This window comes from Euleptes europaea, chromosome 18, assembly GCF_029931775.1.
Source record: "Euleptes europaea isolate rEulEur1 chromosome 18, rEulEur1.hap1, whole genome shotgun sequence".
NCBI classification, from domain to species: domain Eukaryota; kingdom Metazoa; phylum Chordata; class Lepidosauria; order Squamata; family Sphaerodactylidae; genus Euleptes; species Euleptes europaea.
Window position 1 is genome coordinate 16,259,981 of NC_079329.1, and position 17,088 is coordinate 16,277,068.

Consider the following 17,088-nt stretch of genomic DNA (forward strand, 5'->3'; position numbering starts at 1 on the left):
CTGCAACTGCATGACCAGGGTTAACCAGCAGTGGGGGTGGAGGGGGGGTGGAGAAGTACTCTGCTTCTGAGTAGATATGTATAGGGTTGTGTGGCAGTTGGCTCAGGGAGCAGAGTACAAGGACAATCTTCTGTGTTTGCTTCCCAGACAACCCCTGTGGGGGTGGGAGGGACTGAAAGAACATGTGTTTAAAGCACACATGGGAGGGAGAGAAGGAGAAGAAATTGATTCTTTCCTCTCTATATACCCTGGAATTTCTGCAGTTCCAAGCCAGGGGTTGGGGATACTCAAGCTTCTCTGGGGTTCCAGCAGGGGCGGGCTTTCTTTCACCTCTTTCTTGTATTCCTGTAGCATGAGATGGGCAGATTTTTTAAAAAAATTAGTACATTGTTCATTTTGAATGTTTAGAATAAAAGTGCATTGTAGGTTTGTCACATTGCTGTCTATTAGAAGAGGGATTCAAGTCATACCTTGCTTAGGGCACCAAACACACACACACACACACACACACACACACAAAACCTTGGGTGGCCTGTACCTTCTCTCATGCAAAAAAATACCCCCAAAAAACTTTTGAATAACATGTTCCCAAGGTGTCACTCGGGTTGCCAACCTCCAGGTAATAGCAGAAGATCTTCTGCTATTCCAACTGATCTCCAGCCGACAGAGATCAGATCACCTGGAGAAAATGGCCGCTTTGGCAATTGGACACTATGGCATTGAAGTTCTTCCCCTCCCCAAACCCTGCCTTCCTCAGGCTCCACCCCAAAAACCTCTCGCCTGTAGTGAAGAGGGACCTGGCAACCCTAGGTGTAACTCTTTTTAATGTGTGCATGTTTATTTGGTTCCTGTGTGTTCTGCATTGTTTTGAGATCCTCTTGAGCAGTTTAGCACATTAAAACTCATAGAATGGCTGAGGCCAAGTTATTTACTTTCTTCAATAAGTTTGATTCACATGGTGCCAGATAGGATCCAGTATCTTGGGGAAGGTTAATTACATACATTGCCATTCTGACTGATATACCCTGAAATTACTCTTCACACCCAAGTCCCCTGCAGATCACCAGAAGCTGATCATTTCCAAATAACCTGTTTGGGCCATAATTATGAACTCCCTTGCATGTGCCCCCCTCTAAAATGCAAAGATGGACTTCAGAAGAAAAGGCTCGACCATACCAATTTCTCGTCCTTTCCCCTTCACATGGTTTTGGAACTGCATCCAGAGGAGAAATAATAGAGTCACAATGGTGGTGTTGCAGGTTATGCTCATTTTGCTGCAGATACCTTTGGCTGATCTTCACACACATGTCGTTAAGTGCCCCATCAGGGAACCTCTTCCTACTCCTCAGAGGTATTACAAGAGAGGGAACTTCATGATTGGTGCAAGTATGTCTCAAGTGATACTATTTTTGGATGATGAATATTCTTTCCATGAATATCCTATTTCAGATTCTGGATCTCCCATGTAAGGAATTCACAGATTTTTTTTTTTTGCTTTGTTTTTTGCTCATCCCTTTGGTATAAGATTATCAATTGATCCAAGGGATCCCTTTACTTCAAAATTAAAATGGTATTTTAAAATGCATCTCAAAAGTCCTTTCCCATGACTAGTTTTTTTCTCCTGTTGGTTGAAATGAGAGGACGACGGTCCTCTTTGGCTAATACAGGTTGAGTATCCCTTATCCGGACATCCGATATCTGGACTGATCTGAAAACTGGACCTTCTGAGCCAGCATGGGGGCATTACTCATTTTGTGAATATTGAACCATCAAATCACTTAAAATATTGTTTAAAATAACATTCAGGCTATGTGTATAAAGTATATATAAAACATAAATTATCTTGGGGTCATGTTTAGATTTGGGTCCCCTGCCAAGATCTCATTATGTGTATGCATAAATTCCAGAATATTCTAAAATACAGAAAGATCCAAAATACGGACCACTTCTGATCTCAAGCACCCCTGATAAGGGATAACCTGTATTATGCATATTATGTATTATGAATTATGTAATAACATGACAGAAAAATATTTTGGAGGATTACTATCAACTTTCCTATTACGATAGAGCCTGGTAAGAGAAAGACAGGAATCATTCCCCACTACCACCTTCTCTCTGTAGTTATCAAAATATTTTCATGGTGTTCTGATGTCATGTAGATATTAAACTGTATAGAGCTGGTGCTCTGATGTAACAAATCTTTCAGAACAATAAAAGGGGAGAAAGAACATCATAAAATGTTGCCTAACCTTGGGAAATATTATTTGATTTTTTTCCCCTTTAATTGCAGCATAGTGACAAAGAATTACCAGCATGTCCTGGCCTTGGTATTTGCTGTTAATGAGATCAATGGAAATCCAAAGCTCTTACCCAATGTTTCCTTGGGATTCCACATCTTGGAGAGTTACTTCAGTGCAAAAAGGAATTATTACACTGCCATAGAACTTCTCTGCACATTTGGTCATTTTGTGCCCAACTTTGAATGTGAAATCCATAGCAATCTAATAGCAGTCATTGGGGGATTAGGTGCTGAAGCATCCTGCCATTTGGCAGCCCTGTTGGACATCTACAAGCTGCCACAGGTAAAATGTGAATACAGATCGTGGAGATTCCAGAATGATAAAGGTGTGTGTACTTACAGCAATAATTCACACGCCATCTTCAGGATCCACGGCAGGATAACATAATTATCTGCTAAACATCAATTTCACTTCTAAACTATCTGTTCTTTCTGTTTTTTAGTTTAGCTATGGTGATTTTGCCCCCACGCTGAATGATCAGGCCAGTTCCCTCATTATATATCGGATGGTTCCAGATGAAGCCCATCAATATAATGGGATTGTCCTGTTACTGCTACATTTCAGATGGACATGGATAGGTTTAGTAACCATGGATGATGGCAATGGAGATGTTTTCCTGAAGAATCTACTGCCAGTATTTTTGCAGAGAGCTATATGTCCTGCCTTCATAGGAAGGGTTTCCACAATTCATTCTTTTACAGACTACTTCAGTGTGCAAAACAGCTGGCAGGAAACATATAGTACTATAATGGGAAGCAAAGCCAGTGTTGTTGTTGTTCATGGAGAAACCCAGGCCATTATGTGTTTGAGAGGGCTGCTGTATCAAGGAGAATCTTCTGACAAGGCATCATATAGTAAAGTGTGGATTATGGCAGCTCAGATGGATATCTCAGCAGTGAACACACATAAGGGTTGGACTATACAAAGCTTCCATGGTGCTCTGGCCTTCACAGTTCACTCCCAGGAGGTCCCCAGATTTCAAACATTTCTTCAGAACTTAAGGCCTCATGATGCCCAGGGAGATGGCTTCATCCAGCCATTCTGGGAGCAAGCCTTTGGTTGTTCTTTGGCAAATGACGAGGGAAGCTGTACTGGAGAAGAGCGGCTTGAGAGTCTTCCTGGGCCTTTCTTTGAAATGAGCATGACTGGTCATAGTTACAGCATCTACAATGCTGTCCATGCAATAGCAAACACTTTACATGCCATGCGAGCATCTACATCTTGGGTTAAGTTACACAGAGGGAGGCTGGAACATCAAACTCTAAGGCCATGGCAGGTACCAAAGCTTAATTGTTAGGAGCATACAATAATATGGAAACACAAGATCTTGATGTATCTAGAATACATCTCTTGAGCAAATATTCTTAGTAACACTTTGAGATGCGGTCATTCTCATCAACCCTTGTTGTTGAAGAATTGGAATATATAGCTTGACATGACTACGTCACCAAGATTTGAAGCTCCTCTTATGCCAAAATATCCACTTCACCTTCCTGTGGAAGCTAAACAAGCAACTGTGTGATTCACAATTTGCCTTCTGTAATGCAGTATATGTGTCTTCATAGACACTTAAAAAGTAATTCAATCTGTATTGTTCCATTGATTGATTGATTGATTGATTGATTTGATTTGATTTCTATCCTACACTTTTTCCACCAAGGTTGGACTCATGGCAGCTGACATTAATAGAAATAACAGTTTTTGTAAGCAATCTTAATTCATTGAAGATAGTTGTCCAGTTTAACTGCAATGCTGACTCAAATTTTCCTAGCTGCTAGGGCAAAAAGAGACATATTGTAAGTAACAGCAGATTCAGTATCAGACAGGAGAAAAGAAAGCTTCTTCTGGTCACCAAAACAGCTAATCTTGGATAAAGAGGAGACAAGAAATTTAGATCTGGGTTCATGGTACATAGAACAATACAACATGTAATGGGGGAGGTCCTCGAGTTCTGAGGATCTAAAAAAATTCATAAGCGAGAGGCCATCGGGATTTGTGCATAGCATCCGGCTAACATGGCCACTGGCATGGTCTGAAATCTTATTGACGTAAAAGTGGCTCTGAGCTTGAATGCAGAAATATTGGATAGATAGTGGAATTGCACCTGAATACCCAATCCCACATTGTCAAACCTGGGATAGGAACACCCCGTGAGTCATTCATGATGCAATAGTGAATGAGAATGTTGTTATAAAATGTTGACCAAGCCCCATTGAAGATCGTTGTTCTATCTAATCAACAGTAGCCATGGCATTGTTTCCCCTCGTTTTTTTCTCTCTGTCCACATAGCTCCATCCCTTCCTGAGAAGCATGATGTTTAACAACAGTGCTGGTGAAACTGTATTTTTAAATAAGAATGGGGAATTTTCTGTGGGGTTTGACATTACAAACCTAGTCACATTCCCAAATACCTCCTTTGTGAGAATAAAAGTGGGGAAGATGGATCCTTGGGCTCGTCCAGGCAAAGAATTTGAAGTTGATGAAGATGCCATTACGTGGCCTACTTATTTTAATCAGGTAAACTATCCCTACAGCCATTAGTTTTGATAAAGTCTTTTTTTTTTTTTTGCATGAGGGTTTTGCTTGGGTTGTATTTTTATTCCAAGCTCTTTATACAACGCTCCGAAGTCTGTATATTTACATATGTTTAAAAAGGTTGTTCTTATCATAAAACATTTACAATCTGTAACTTTAATGGTGAAAATATGCATCTTGATTTGGATCTCAAGTACAGTGTGTTAGCATAGCTAATGATGATGTGAGACAGACACTTTTTGCCCACTCTACAGAGAGACCACTAGATTTCGGGTCTGAAATTCAGGAATCTTTAATATACTTTGATCCTCAGTTTCTCATGCCTTGTTGAAGCCTGGGATATTTTTTACAGTTACACAGAAGAAGCACCACACTGTCTGCTATAATAACCAAATAACCTGTACTAAATAATAATAATGAAATAAACTGTACTTTTGATAAAATAATGGATTGGATCTGAGGGGTTCTGTCTTGTGAAGTAAAGAATTTTCAATTTCAGGATAGTCCAAGTCCAGTAGCACTTTAGAGGTGAAGATTTTTTGAGGGGATAAGCTTTTGAGGCTCAAGCCTCCAATATCAGAGCTTTGACTCTCCAGAGTTCATACCCTGAAAATTTTGTTGGTCCTTAAGGCTCTACTAGACCCGAATCTAGCTGTTCCACTGCAGACCAACATGGCTACCCCCTGAAACCATTTCAGGACACCTCCTTCTATCAGAAGAAGCTACTTCTCCCCCCACTTCTCCAAAACAATTTTCTGCTGTGCTAGAACAAAACCCACTGGAACCATCATAGTATGTTTTTTTGGTTCTTGTAGGTTATCCGGGCTGTGTGACCACGGTCACACAGCCCGGATAACCTACAAGAACCAATGAACTCTGACCGTGAAAGCCTTCAACAATAGTGTTTTATTTATTACAGTTGTATATATGCCATTAAAGGTTTATGAATGAATGAATGAATATTACAGTTGTATCCTCATGCAAAATGCCAATGAGAATTTTAACCTAGCTGTGTAATAAAATTAGGTCCATAACAAGCTTATATCCTCCATCAATATTTGTAAATCTTCTAAAACAAAAAAACTAGGAATACCCCCCCCCAAAAAAAACTCTCCGTCTCAAGTAAAACAGTTTCATATGCATGAAAGAGAAAGGGAAGGCGATTGTGAGCCAGTTTGAGTCTCCTTAAAGGTAGAGAAAATCAGGATATAAAATCAACTCTTCTTCAGGCATCATGCTTTTCGGAAATGCATTTAGTTTCAGTTAAAGGAAACATTCTTATAATATGTTTTCTATTGATAGGTGATGCCACTTTCTCTCTGTAATGACCACTGCTGTCCAGGTTATCAAAAGAAAAAGAAGGAAGGGGAGCCATTTTGCTGCTATGACTGTGTTCCATGTCCAGAAGGGAAGATTTCAGACCAGCCAGGTCACATATGTAATGCATTAGAGCACTGGTTCCCAACCAGGGGTCCGTGGACCCCCAGGGGTCCACGAGAACTAAATTAAGGTCCTCAAAACAAAGTTATAAACCCATAATAAATTAATATTTTCAATTAAAAGTTCTCTCTTATAAAAATATATATTCAAATATTATTCAAAGTTTAATGTTTAACTAACAGTTATGATTAAAGTTTATTTTCAAACTCTCTGAATTTTTATTTTGAACCTTGGGGTCCCTGCACCGAACAAAAAAGTCCTAGTGGTCCCTGGTCAAAAAAAGGTTGGGAACCACTGCATTAGAGCAACAATCCATGGGGTGGGACAGTAACAGCCCAAAACTGAGAGCTGCCATGACCAGGAAGGAAAAAGGGCTATTTTAAAAATAAAAACAGAAAATGGGGGGGGGGAGAGAGAGAGAGCTCCACAGAGAACAGCAATTCTGTGTCACCAAAAAGGTGGCACAGCACCACTGTTGATTTAGGGGTCATTTCCGGGCTGAAAAGTGTTAGGAAGCTGCCCAACGGCAGCTCCACCACAGGAAAGGCTTCGGGGACACTGGCACGAGGACTTGTGCAAGAAGGACACCGGTGGAAGGCCGAGCCAGTATCCGAGGGCTGCGCTGCTACAGCAGTCCAGAGGGGCCGGCATAAGTGCCCCTGCACCGGCGTCCATGACAGTTTAGATGGTGCAAGTGGCATGGATGCCGGCAGAGGGGTCATGCCTCCTCCTAAGCCCATTTGACCCCCACCCTCAGGAATGGGCTGTAAGCTGTGTCACAGAGTCTCTCCTACTGGGTCATGATTTCAGTTAAATATTTTGATTGCCAGGATAATGGGATGTTTATAGTCTTACAAGCTGAATTTAGCTGATGCTCCTTTTCCACCACTGTTCCACATTGTATTGCTTCTTCCTGTGGATCCACGTAATATGGATGAGCCATTGTTGTCGAGTTTTATAACATTGTCATAGGGAATGTATTGATCCTTTGCCAAAAGACATTCTGCAGATCCATATGGAAGGGAAAGCACAACAGATTTCTTTAATGGATAGCTGTTCAGCAAAATAGAAAACAGCTTCATCGATGGTAGAAAGGGACACCTGAATCCGTTCTAAAAGTGCATTTCTTCTTTCCCCAGACGTGGATTCCTGTTCTCCATGCCACCAAGATCAGTATCCAAACACTAAGCAAGATAAGTGTACTTCCAAGGCTGTCACCTTTTTGTCTTATACAGAACCTCTGGGCATCAGTTCAGTGGCTTTTGCTTTTTTCTTTGCTTTGATCACAGTTGGGGTGCTAGGGACCTTTGTCAAGCACCACAACACTCCCATCGTCAAAGCAAATAACCGGAATCTCAGCTACATGCTCCTCGTCTCCATCCTGCTCTGCTTCCTTTGTACTTTACTCTTCGTCGGCCAGCCTGAGAAAATGATGTGCCTCCTCCGACAAATGGCTTTTGGCGTTGTCTTCTCAGTGGCTGTGTCTTGCGTGCTGGCAAAAACAGTCATTGTGGTTCTTGCGTTCATGGCTACCAAACCAGGGGGCAGGATAAGGAAATGGGTCGGGAAAAGACTGACCAACTCCATTATTGTTGTGTGTTCCCTTATTCAAGTAGGCCTGTGTAGTGTGTGGCTGACAACCTCTCCTCCGTTCCCAGATGCTGATATGCGCTCGCACATGAAAGAAGTTGTCCTGGAATGTAATGAGGGGTCCGTGGCTATGTTTTACTGTGTCTTGGGTTACATGGGCTTCTTGGCCCTTGTCAGCTTCACTGTGGCTTTTCTAGCTAGGAATTTACCTGGCAGTTTTAATGAAGCCAAATTCATCACTTTCAGCATGTTGGTGTTCTGCAGTGTTTGGTTATCCTTTGTCCCAACCTATCTGAGCACTAAGGGGAAATACATGGTTGCTGTTGAAATTTTTTCAATCCTAGCTTCTAGCGCAGGACTTCTGGGTTGCATCTTCTTCCCGAAATGTTACATTATTATTCTGAGACCTGAAGTGAACAAAAAAGAAATGGTAATAAGAAGATAGATAGAAAAACCTTACAGTTGAAAAGGCTTTCCTATTGTTCTTAAGCCCTGACCTGGATGGCCCAGGCTAGCCTGATCTCGTCAGATCTCAGAAGCTAAGCAGGGTCAGCCCTGGTTAGTATTTGGATGGGAAACCACCAAGGAATACCAGGGTTGTTGTGCAGAGGAAGGCACTGGCAAACCACCTCTGTTAGTCTCTTGCCATGAAAACCCCAAAAGTCAGCTGCGACTTGACGACACTTTACACACACACACTGTTCTTAAATGCTCATTTCTACATGAGTTTTCTAGATAATGGGAGGATTTAATGATAGCAAAGGGAATCCATTTCTTCTCCACTGTGGCTGTGTAAGGGTGGTCAGAATGGTCCTTTCTCCAAGGGCTGTAGTAAAAAAAAAAATCTTTCTTTCTCTGTGTTCCTTTCCTGGCCAGGGGTTTGGCTTTGTCCTCATCTGAAAGGCACAATTAATTCAGATTGACACTGTTCATGAAGGAAAATGTTCCCCTCCCCTTGAACAGATTTAATTGTGTTCTTCCTCTCAATCTCTTCCAGAGCTTCAGGCAAATTACTAAATGAACTAAAATAACATTCTTTTTTCTTTTATTCATGCCACCTAAACTATGCTCGGGGTCTTATGTTCCTTGATTTTTTGCTACACTAGAGATAGTTTCATGTATCTGGAATCTGATGAAGGAAGCTGTCACAGAAAGGTCCCGTTCTCTCTCTCTCTCTCTCTCTCTCTCTATGAACAACTAATGAAAGCTGATGGAATAATGGGAGGAGAACTGGCCATAAGAGCCATTAAGAGCTATTAAGGCAATTTTAAAAAGAGCCAGAAACTGTGTACGTGGAGAACAGTTTGAGCTAGGAGAGGGAGAACACTAAGAAGAACTCTGGCTGAGAGAAAGATAACTTGTGGCAAAAATGCCCAGAAGAATGACTAGACTTAGACTACAAAAGTTCAAATGACAAGAAGCATTGTCTATCTGTTGTCATGAATCACTCCAATGCTATTCCTAACCTTCAATAAAAGTTAATTCCTTTTGATGGTTAACCCCATTGACTGAATGAGTACTGTCTGAGGGGAACATAAACACACAAAAACAAACACACACATGCACATTGACCTATATGGTCTCAGTCCATTTACATGTGTTAAGGTTTATCTAAATGGTGGCAGGAAGAAGAAGAAGAAGAAGAAGAAGAAGAAGAAGAAGAAGAAGAAGAAGAAGAAGAAGAAGAAGAAGAGTTGGTTTTTACACTGAGGGGAAAAAGTATTTGATCCCCTGCTAAATTTGCCCGTTTGCCCTCTGTCGAAGAGGGCAACCCTAACCCTAACCCTCAACCTCCTTGTAGCTGTGAGAGACAGAATAACCCCCAGAAACCCAGAAGAAATGACCAGTCCATAATTTTAATGGTAGGTTTGTTGTAGCTGTGAGAGACAAAATAACAACAGGAAAACCCCCAGAAACCCAGAAGACAAAAGTCAGAGGTTGATGTGCATTATAATGAGTGAAATAAGTATTTAATTCCCCATCAACCAGCCAGATGTTAACCTTCACCCTAACCCTCAACCTCCCTCGGTCTGGGGCTCCATGCAAGATCTCATCTCGTGGAGTTGCAATGATCATGAGAACGGTGATGAAGCAGCCCAGACTACACAGGGGGAACTTGTCAATAATCTCAGGGCAGCTGGGACCATAGTCACCATGAAAACAGTTGGTAACACACTATGCCGCGAAAGACTGAGATCTTGCAGAGCCCGCAAGGTCCCCTTGCTCAGGACAGCATATGTACAGGCCCGTCTGCAGTTTGCCAATGCACATCTGAGTGACCCAGAGGAGAACTGTATATGCCGACTTTCTCTACCACTTAAGGAAGAATCAAAGTGGCTTACAATCACCTTCCATTCCTCTCCCCACAACAGACACCCTGTGAGGTACTTGTCACTGAGAGAGCATGACTTTCCCAGGGTCACCCATCTGGTTTCATCTGTAGGAGTGGGGAAACAAATCCAGTTCACCAGATTAGCCTCCACCACTCATGTGGAGGAGTGGGGAATCAAACCCAATTCTCCAGATCAGACTCCCCCACTCCAAACCACCACTCTTAACTACTACACCACACTGAAAGGGAAGTAGTGTTTGTTTGGTTCCCAACTCCAATAGCTCTTTGAAGTATCTGAGAGCACGGTGGTTGATAAGGGGACTGGGCTGCCCTGTTTGGTAGTGTCTCTGGGAATAAGACAGGTAACCTGCTGTGTGAAAGGGTGAAGGCTCTCTATATGTTAAAAAGACACACGATAGGTGATGAACTGTGACTGCCTGACCTACCGGTATCTCTAAACTGAGTATGACAGAGGCTTGGTGGCTGGTAGTGTCTATGAAGTAGGGGTCACACTATTTTCTCCTAGGTTTGCTTTTCAGGCTCTTGACCATCTTTATTGCCCTCAACTTAATCCATTCAGATGCATCTTGGAACAGGTTCAGATCAGGGCAACAAAGATGGCCAGAGGTCTGAAAAACACACACCACATGGCGAATATTCAGTGTGAATGAAGCCATACATTGGGTAAGTTTAGAGATAATGGGTGAATCATTATTTCTAGTAGCATCAGCAAAGTGCTAGCTCATCAGAAGAATAGCTCTCTGGACACCACCTTTTCTTCACATATTTGAATATTCATTCCACTTGAACCCAAGAGAGGCAGGGTGTAAAGATTTTATTAATAACATTTTAATAAAAGTATACAATTACATAAAAGAGTCTAGCAAAGTAAACTGGTCATTGGTGACCACGAATTAAGGAAAGTAAAGAAAAAGTCTACTATAAGATACCTACTTAGGGTGAAAACACATGGTCGCTTTATCCTCCTTTAATCCATGTTTCAGCCAGGATTCAGCCAGGATCAAACGCATGCATTTCGCCTAATGTGTGTTCGCTCCTGGCTAAAACAGGGATTAAAGGACCATGCGTTTTCACCCATTGAGACAGCCCAGCACTCGGCAAGTGTAGGAGATTGCCTAGAGAGCCAGAATAAGTGCCAGTTTAAGGAATACCAGAAATCTCTGTGCTCCGCTCCCCTCCCCCTCTCCTCTGGGTTCCTTGGACACCTCGCTCTTGTACTGTTCCAAGACTGCAGCTGCCTGAAGCCAGATGCCCAGGTTCCAGCAGTAGTGGTGCTCACCCTTTGTGAGGTGGGTGAAAAGATCTCTGCTTCTGAGCAGATATGTATAGAATTGTGTGGCAATTGGCTTGGGGAGTAGAGTAGAAGGACAATCTTCTTTTTATATATATTTTTTTGCTTCCTAGACCACCCCTGTGGGTGTAGCAGAGACTGAAAGAACATGTGTGAAAGCACACGAGAGGGAAAGAATGAGAAGAAATTTATTCTTTCCCCTCTTTCTATACCCTGGAATTTCTGCAGTTCCGAGCCTGAGGCTGGGATACTCAAGCTTCTCTGGGAGTCTAGCAGTAGGGTTGCCAACTGCCAGGTAGTAGCAGGAGATCTGCTGCTAATTCAACTGATCTCCAGCCGATAGAGATCAGATCACCTGGAGAAAAATGGCTGCTTTGGCAATTGACTCTATGGCATTGAAGTCCTTCCCCTCCCCAAACCCCACCCTCTTCAGGCTCCACCCCCAAAACCTCCCGCTGGTTGAGAAGAGGGACCTGGCAATCCTATCCAGCAGTGGTGGGCTTTCTTTCACCTCTTCCTTGCATTCCTATAGTATGAGATGGGAAGCATGGTGTTTTGTTGTTTTAAAAATGTTACATTGTTCATTTTGAATGCTTTGAATAAAAGTGGATTGCAGGCACGTCACATTGCTGCCTGATGGAGGAGGGATCCAAGTCATAGCTTGCTTAGGGCGCCAAAAACAAAACAAAAAAACCTCGGGCCGGCCCTGTACCTCCACTCACGCAAAAAATGATTTACTTTTGAATAACATGTTCCCAAGGTGTAACTCTTTTTAACATGTACATGTTTATTTGTTTCCTATGTACTCTGCATCATTTTGAGATACTCTTGAGCAGTTTAGCATGCTAAACCTCATAGAACAGTGGTGGCCAAGTTATTTTCTTTCTTCAGTAACTGAGAGACATGATGCCAGAAAGGAACCAATATCTTGGGAAAGGCTAATTACATATTGCCATTCAGATTGATATACCCTTCACAGCCGAGTCCCCTGTGGATCACCGGCAGCTGATAATTTCCAAATAACCTATTTGGACCATAATTATGAATTCCCTTGCACATGCCCCCCTTTAAAATTTAAAGATCGACTTCAGAAGAAAAGACTTGATCATACCAATTTCTAGCCCTTTCCGCCTTCACGTGATTTTGGAGGATGGAGGGTAACAGTCTTTGGATCATTGTGTCAGTGTAATCAATTGCCATTCTGGACAGATTCATGCAGCTGAAGCCATTATAATGGCATGGCTTTGCATGCCAATTTTGGGAACTGTATCAGAGGAGAAATAATAGAGTCACAATGGTGTGGTTGGAGGTTTCTCTCTTGTTGCTGCAGATACCCTGGGTTGACCTTCAGTCACATGCCATTAAGTGCCCCATCAGGGAACCTCTTCATACTTCCCAGAAATATTACAAGAGAGGGGACTTCATGATTGGTGCAAGTATGTCTCAAGGGCTACTATTTTTGGATGATGAATATTCCTTCCATGAATATCCCATTTCAGATTATGGATCTCCCATGTAAGGAATTCATAGTTTGTTTGTTTGTTTGTTTGTTTTGTTCACCCCTTTGGTGTAGGACTATCAGGCTTTTAAGGCTTTTAAATGGTATTTTCAAGGCTTTTAAATGGTATTTTAAAATGCATCTCATTCTTATGGGTTTCTCATTCTTATGGGTTGGATCCCATCACTAGTTTTTCTCCTGTTGGTTGAAATGGGAAGATGGTGGACCTCTTTGGCCAAACAAAAAACCATCCCTTATGCTAATATTTCCATTTCCTATCTTCAAATTTTTGTGATTTTTTTTAGATAATGCTTCAAAACGTACTCTGTACAGCCTTGCATTTGGAGAGTTTTTCATCCTTCAGTCTCCCTTGCTGCATCTTGATATAACACTGCATTTAATCATCAAACTGAATACTGATGAAATCTATCCATTCATATTTCCTTAGGTTCTTTTCATTGTCTCAGGTACTTCCTGCAGGTTTTGAAATATCTGCATCCAAAGGATTGACTAATATGGGTTGAGTATTCCTTATCCAGACATCCTATATCTGGACTGATCCAAAAACCGACCTTATGAGCCAGCATGCAGGCATTACTCATTTTGTGTATATTGAACCATCAAATTATTTAAAATATTGTTTAAAATTACATTCAGGCTATGTGTATAAAGTATATATAAAACATAAATTAATGTCATGTTTAGATTTGGGTCCCCTCCCAGATCTCTAAGCATAAATTCCAGAATATTCCAAAATACAGAAAGATCCAAAATATGGACCACTTCTGATCTCAAGCATCCCAGATAAGGATACTCAATCTGTATTATGCATATTATGTATTATGAATTATGTAATAATACAATTAAAAAATGACAGAAAAGTATTTTGGAGGATTACTATCAATGTTCCTGTTGTGATAGAGCATGGTAAGAGAAAGACAGGAATCATTCCCCACTACCATCTTCTCTTTGCAGTTCTCACAATGTATTCATGGTGTTCTGATCTCATGTAGATATTAAACTGTAAAGAGCTGGTGCTTCCAGAACTATAAAAGAGGGGAAAGGATATCATAAAATGTTGCTTAACCTTGTGAAATATCATTTGATTTCCCCCCTTTAATTGCAGCATAGTGACAAAGAATTACCAGCATGTCCTGGCCTTGGCATTTGCTGTTAATGAGATCAATGGAAATCCAAAGCTCTTACCTAATGTTTCCTTGGGATTCCACATCTTGGAGAGCTACTTCAGTGCAAGAAGGACCTATTACACTGCCATAGAACTTCTCTGCACATTTGGTCATTTTGTCCCCAACTTTGAATGTGAAATTCATAGCAATCTGATAGCAGTCATTGGGGGATTAGGTGTTGAAGCATCCGGCCATTTGGCAGCCCTGTTGGACATCTACAAGCTGCCACAGGTAAAATGTGAATACAGATCATGGAGATTCCAGAACCATAAAGGTGTATGTACTTACAGAAATACAGTGAGGGGAAAAAGTATTTGATCCCCTGCTGAATTTGCCTGTTTGCCCTCTGACGAAGAAATGACCAGTCCATAATTTTAATGGCAGGTTTATTGTAGCTGTGAGAGACAGAATAACAACAGGAAAACCCCCAGAAACCCAGAAGACAAAAGTCAGAGATTGATGTGCATGATAATGAGTGAAATAAGTATTTGATCCCTTTGCAAAAGATGACTTAGTACTTGGTGGCAAAACCCTTGTTGGCAATTACAGAGGTCAGACGTTTCTTGTAGGTGGCCACCAGGTCTGCACACATCTCAGGAGGTATTTTGTCCCACTCCTCTTTGCAGATCCTCTCCAAGTCAGTAAGATTCCGAGGCTGATGTGTAGCTACTCGAACCTTCAGCTCTCCACAGATTTTCGATGGGATTAAGGTCTGGAGACTGGCTAGGCCATTCCAGGACCTTAATGTGCTTCTTCTTGAGCCACTCCTTTGTTGCCTTGGCTGTGTGTTTTGGGTCATTATCATGCTGGAATACCCATCCTCGACCCATTTTCAATGCCCTGGCTGAGGGAAGGAGGTGCTCACCCAAGATTTGACGATACATGGTCCCGTCCATCGTCCCTTTGATGCGGTGAAGGTGTCCTGTCCCCTAAGCAGAAAAACACCCCCAAAGCATAATATGTCCCCTTCCATGTTTGACGGTGGGGATGGTGTTCTTGGGGTCGTAGGCAGCATTCCTCCTCCTCAAAACATGGCAACTTGAGTTGATGCCAAAGAGCTCGATTTTGGTCTCATCTGACCACAACACTTTCACCCAGTTCTCCTCTGGGTCATTCAGATGTGCATTGGCAAACTGCAGACGGGCCTGTACATGTGCTGTCTTGAGCAAGGGGACCTTGCAGGCTCTGCAAGATCTCAGTCCTTCATGGTGTAATGTGTTACCAACTGTTTTCATGGTGAATATGGTCCCAGCTGCCCTGAGATCATTGACAAGTTCCCCCCGTGTAGTTCTGGGATGCTTCATCACCGTTCTCATGATTATTGCAACTCCACGAGATGAGATCTTGCATGGAGCCCCAGACTGAGGGAGGTTGACAGTTAGGGTTAGGGTTAGGGTTGTCACCTTCTCACCAAGCTGCTTGGCAATAGTCTTGTAGCCCAGTCCAGCCTTGTGCAGGTCTACAATCTTGTCTCTGACATCCTTGGACAGCTCTTTGGTCTTGGTCATGGTGGCTAGTTTGGAATCTGATGGATTGATTGCTTCTGTCGACAGCAGAAACCTAACCCTAACCCTAACCTGGCTGATTGATAGGGGATCAAATACTTATTTCACTCATTATAATGCACATCAATCTCTGACTTTTGTCTTCTGGGTTTCTGGTGGTTTTCCTGTTGTTATTCTGTCTCTCACAGCTGCAATAAACCTACCATTAAAATTATGGACTGGTCATTTCTTCGTCAGAGGGCTACGGGCAAATTTAGCAGGGGATCAAATACTTTTTTCCCCTCACTGTAATTCAAACACCAACTTCAGGATCCATGTCATGATAACATAATTATCTTCTAAACTTTTATTTCACTTCTAAAATATCTGTTCTTTCTGTCTTTTAGTTTAGTTATGGTGATTTTGCCCCCATGCTGAATGATAAAACCAGGTCCCTCATTTTATACCAAATGGTTCCAGATGAAGTTCATCAATATAATGGGATTGTCCTGTTACTGCTACATTTCAAATGGACATGGATAGGTTTAGTAACCATGGATAATGGCAATGGAGAATTTTTTCTGAAGAATCTGCTACCAGTGCTGTCACAAAGAGCTATATGTTCTGCCTTCATTGGAAGAGTATCCGGTTTTCGTTCTTTTACAGAATACTTCAGTGTGCAAAACATCTGGCATGAAACATATCGCACTATTATGGGCAGCAAAGCCAGTGTTGTTGTTATTCATGGAGAAACCCAGGCCATTATACGTTTCAGAGGACTGCTGTATCAAGGAGAAACTTCTGACAAGGCATCATACAGAAAAGTGTGGATTATGGCAGCTCAGATGGATATCTCAGCAGTGAACACACATAAGGGTTGGTCTATACAAAGCTTCCACGGTGCTCTGGCCTTCACAGTTCACTCCCAGGAGGTACCCAGATTTCATACATTTCTTCAGAACTTAAGGCCTCATGATGCCCAGGGAGATGGCTTCATCCAGCCATTCTGGGAGCAAGCCTTTGGTTGTTCATTGGCAAATGACGAGGATGTCGAAGGAAGCTGTACTGGAGAAGAGCGACTTGAGAGTCTTCCTGGACCTTTCTTTGAAATGAGCATGACTGGTCATAGTTACAGTATCTACAATGCTGTCCATGCTATTGCAAACACTTTACATGCCATGCGAGCGTCTACATCTTGGGTTAAGTTACACAGAGGGAGGCTGGAACATCAGAATCTACAGCCATGGCAGGTACTAAAGCTTAATTGTTAGGACATACAGCTATATGGAAGCACAAGATCTTGATGTATCTAGAATACATTGCTTGAACATATATTCTTAGTACCTTTCGAGATGCAGTCATTCACATCAACCCTTGTTGTTGTAGAATTTGAACGCATAGCTTGAC

General features: G+C 42.0%; 1 protein-coding gene across 1 annotated transcript; it reads left to right on the forward strand.

The window, feature by feature from the left end:
* Window positions 1-1,244: 1,244 nt before the first annotated feature.
* On the forward strand, window positions 1,245-8,313 carry LOC130490510 (vomeronasal type-2 receptor 26-like). Its single transcript, XM_056864335.1, has 6 exons — window positions 1,245-1,465; window positions 2,294-2,585; window positions 2,746-3,579; window positions 4,593-4,820; window positions 6,141-6,267; window positions 7,418-8,313. The coding sequence occupies exons 1-6, from the start codon at window positions 1,245-1,247 to the stop codon at window positions 8,311-8,313; spliced, it is 2,598 nt and encodes an 865-aa protein (XP_056720313.1).
* Window positions 8,314-17,088: the final 8,775 nt, after the last annotated feature.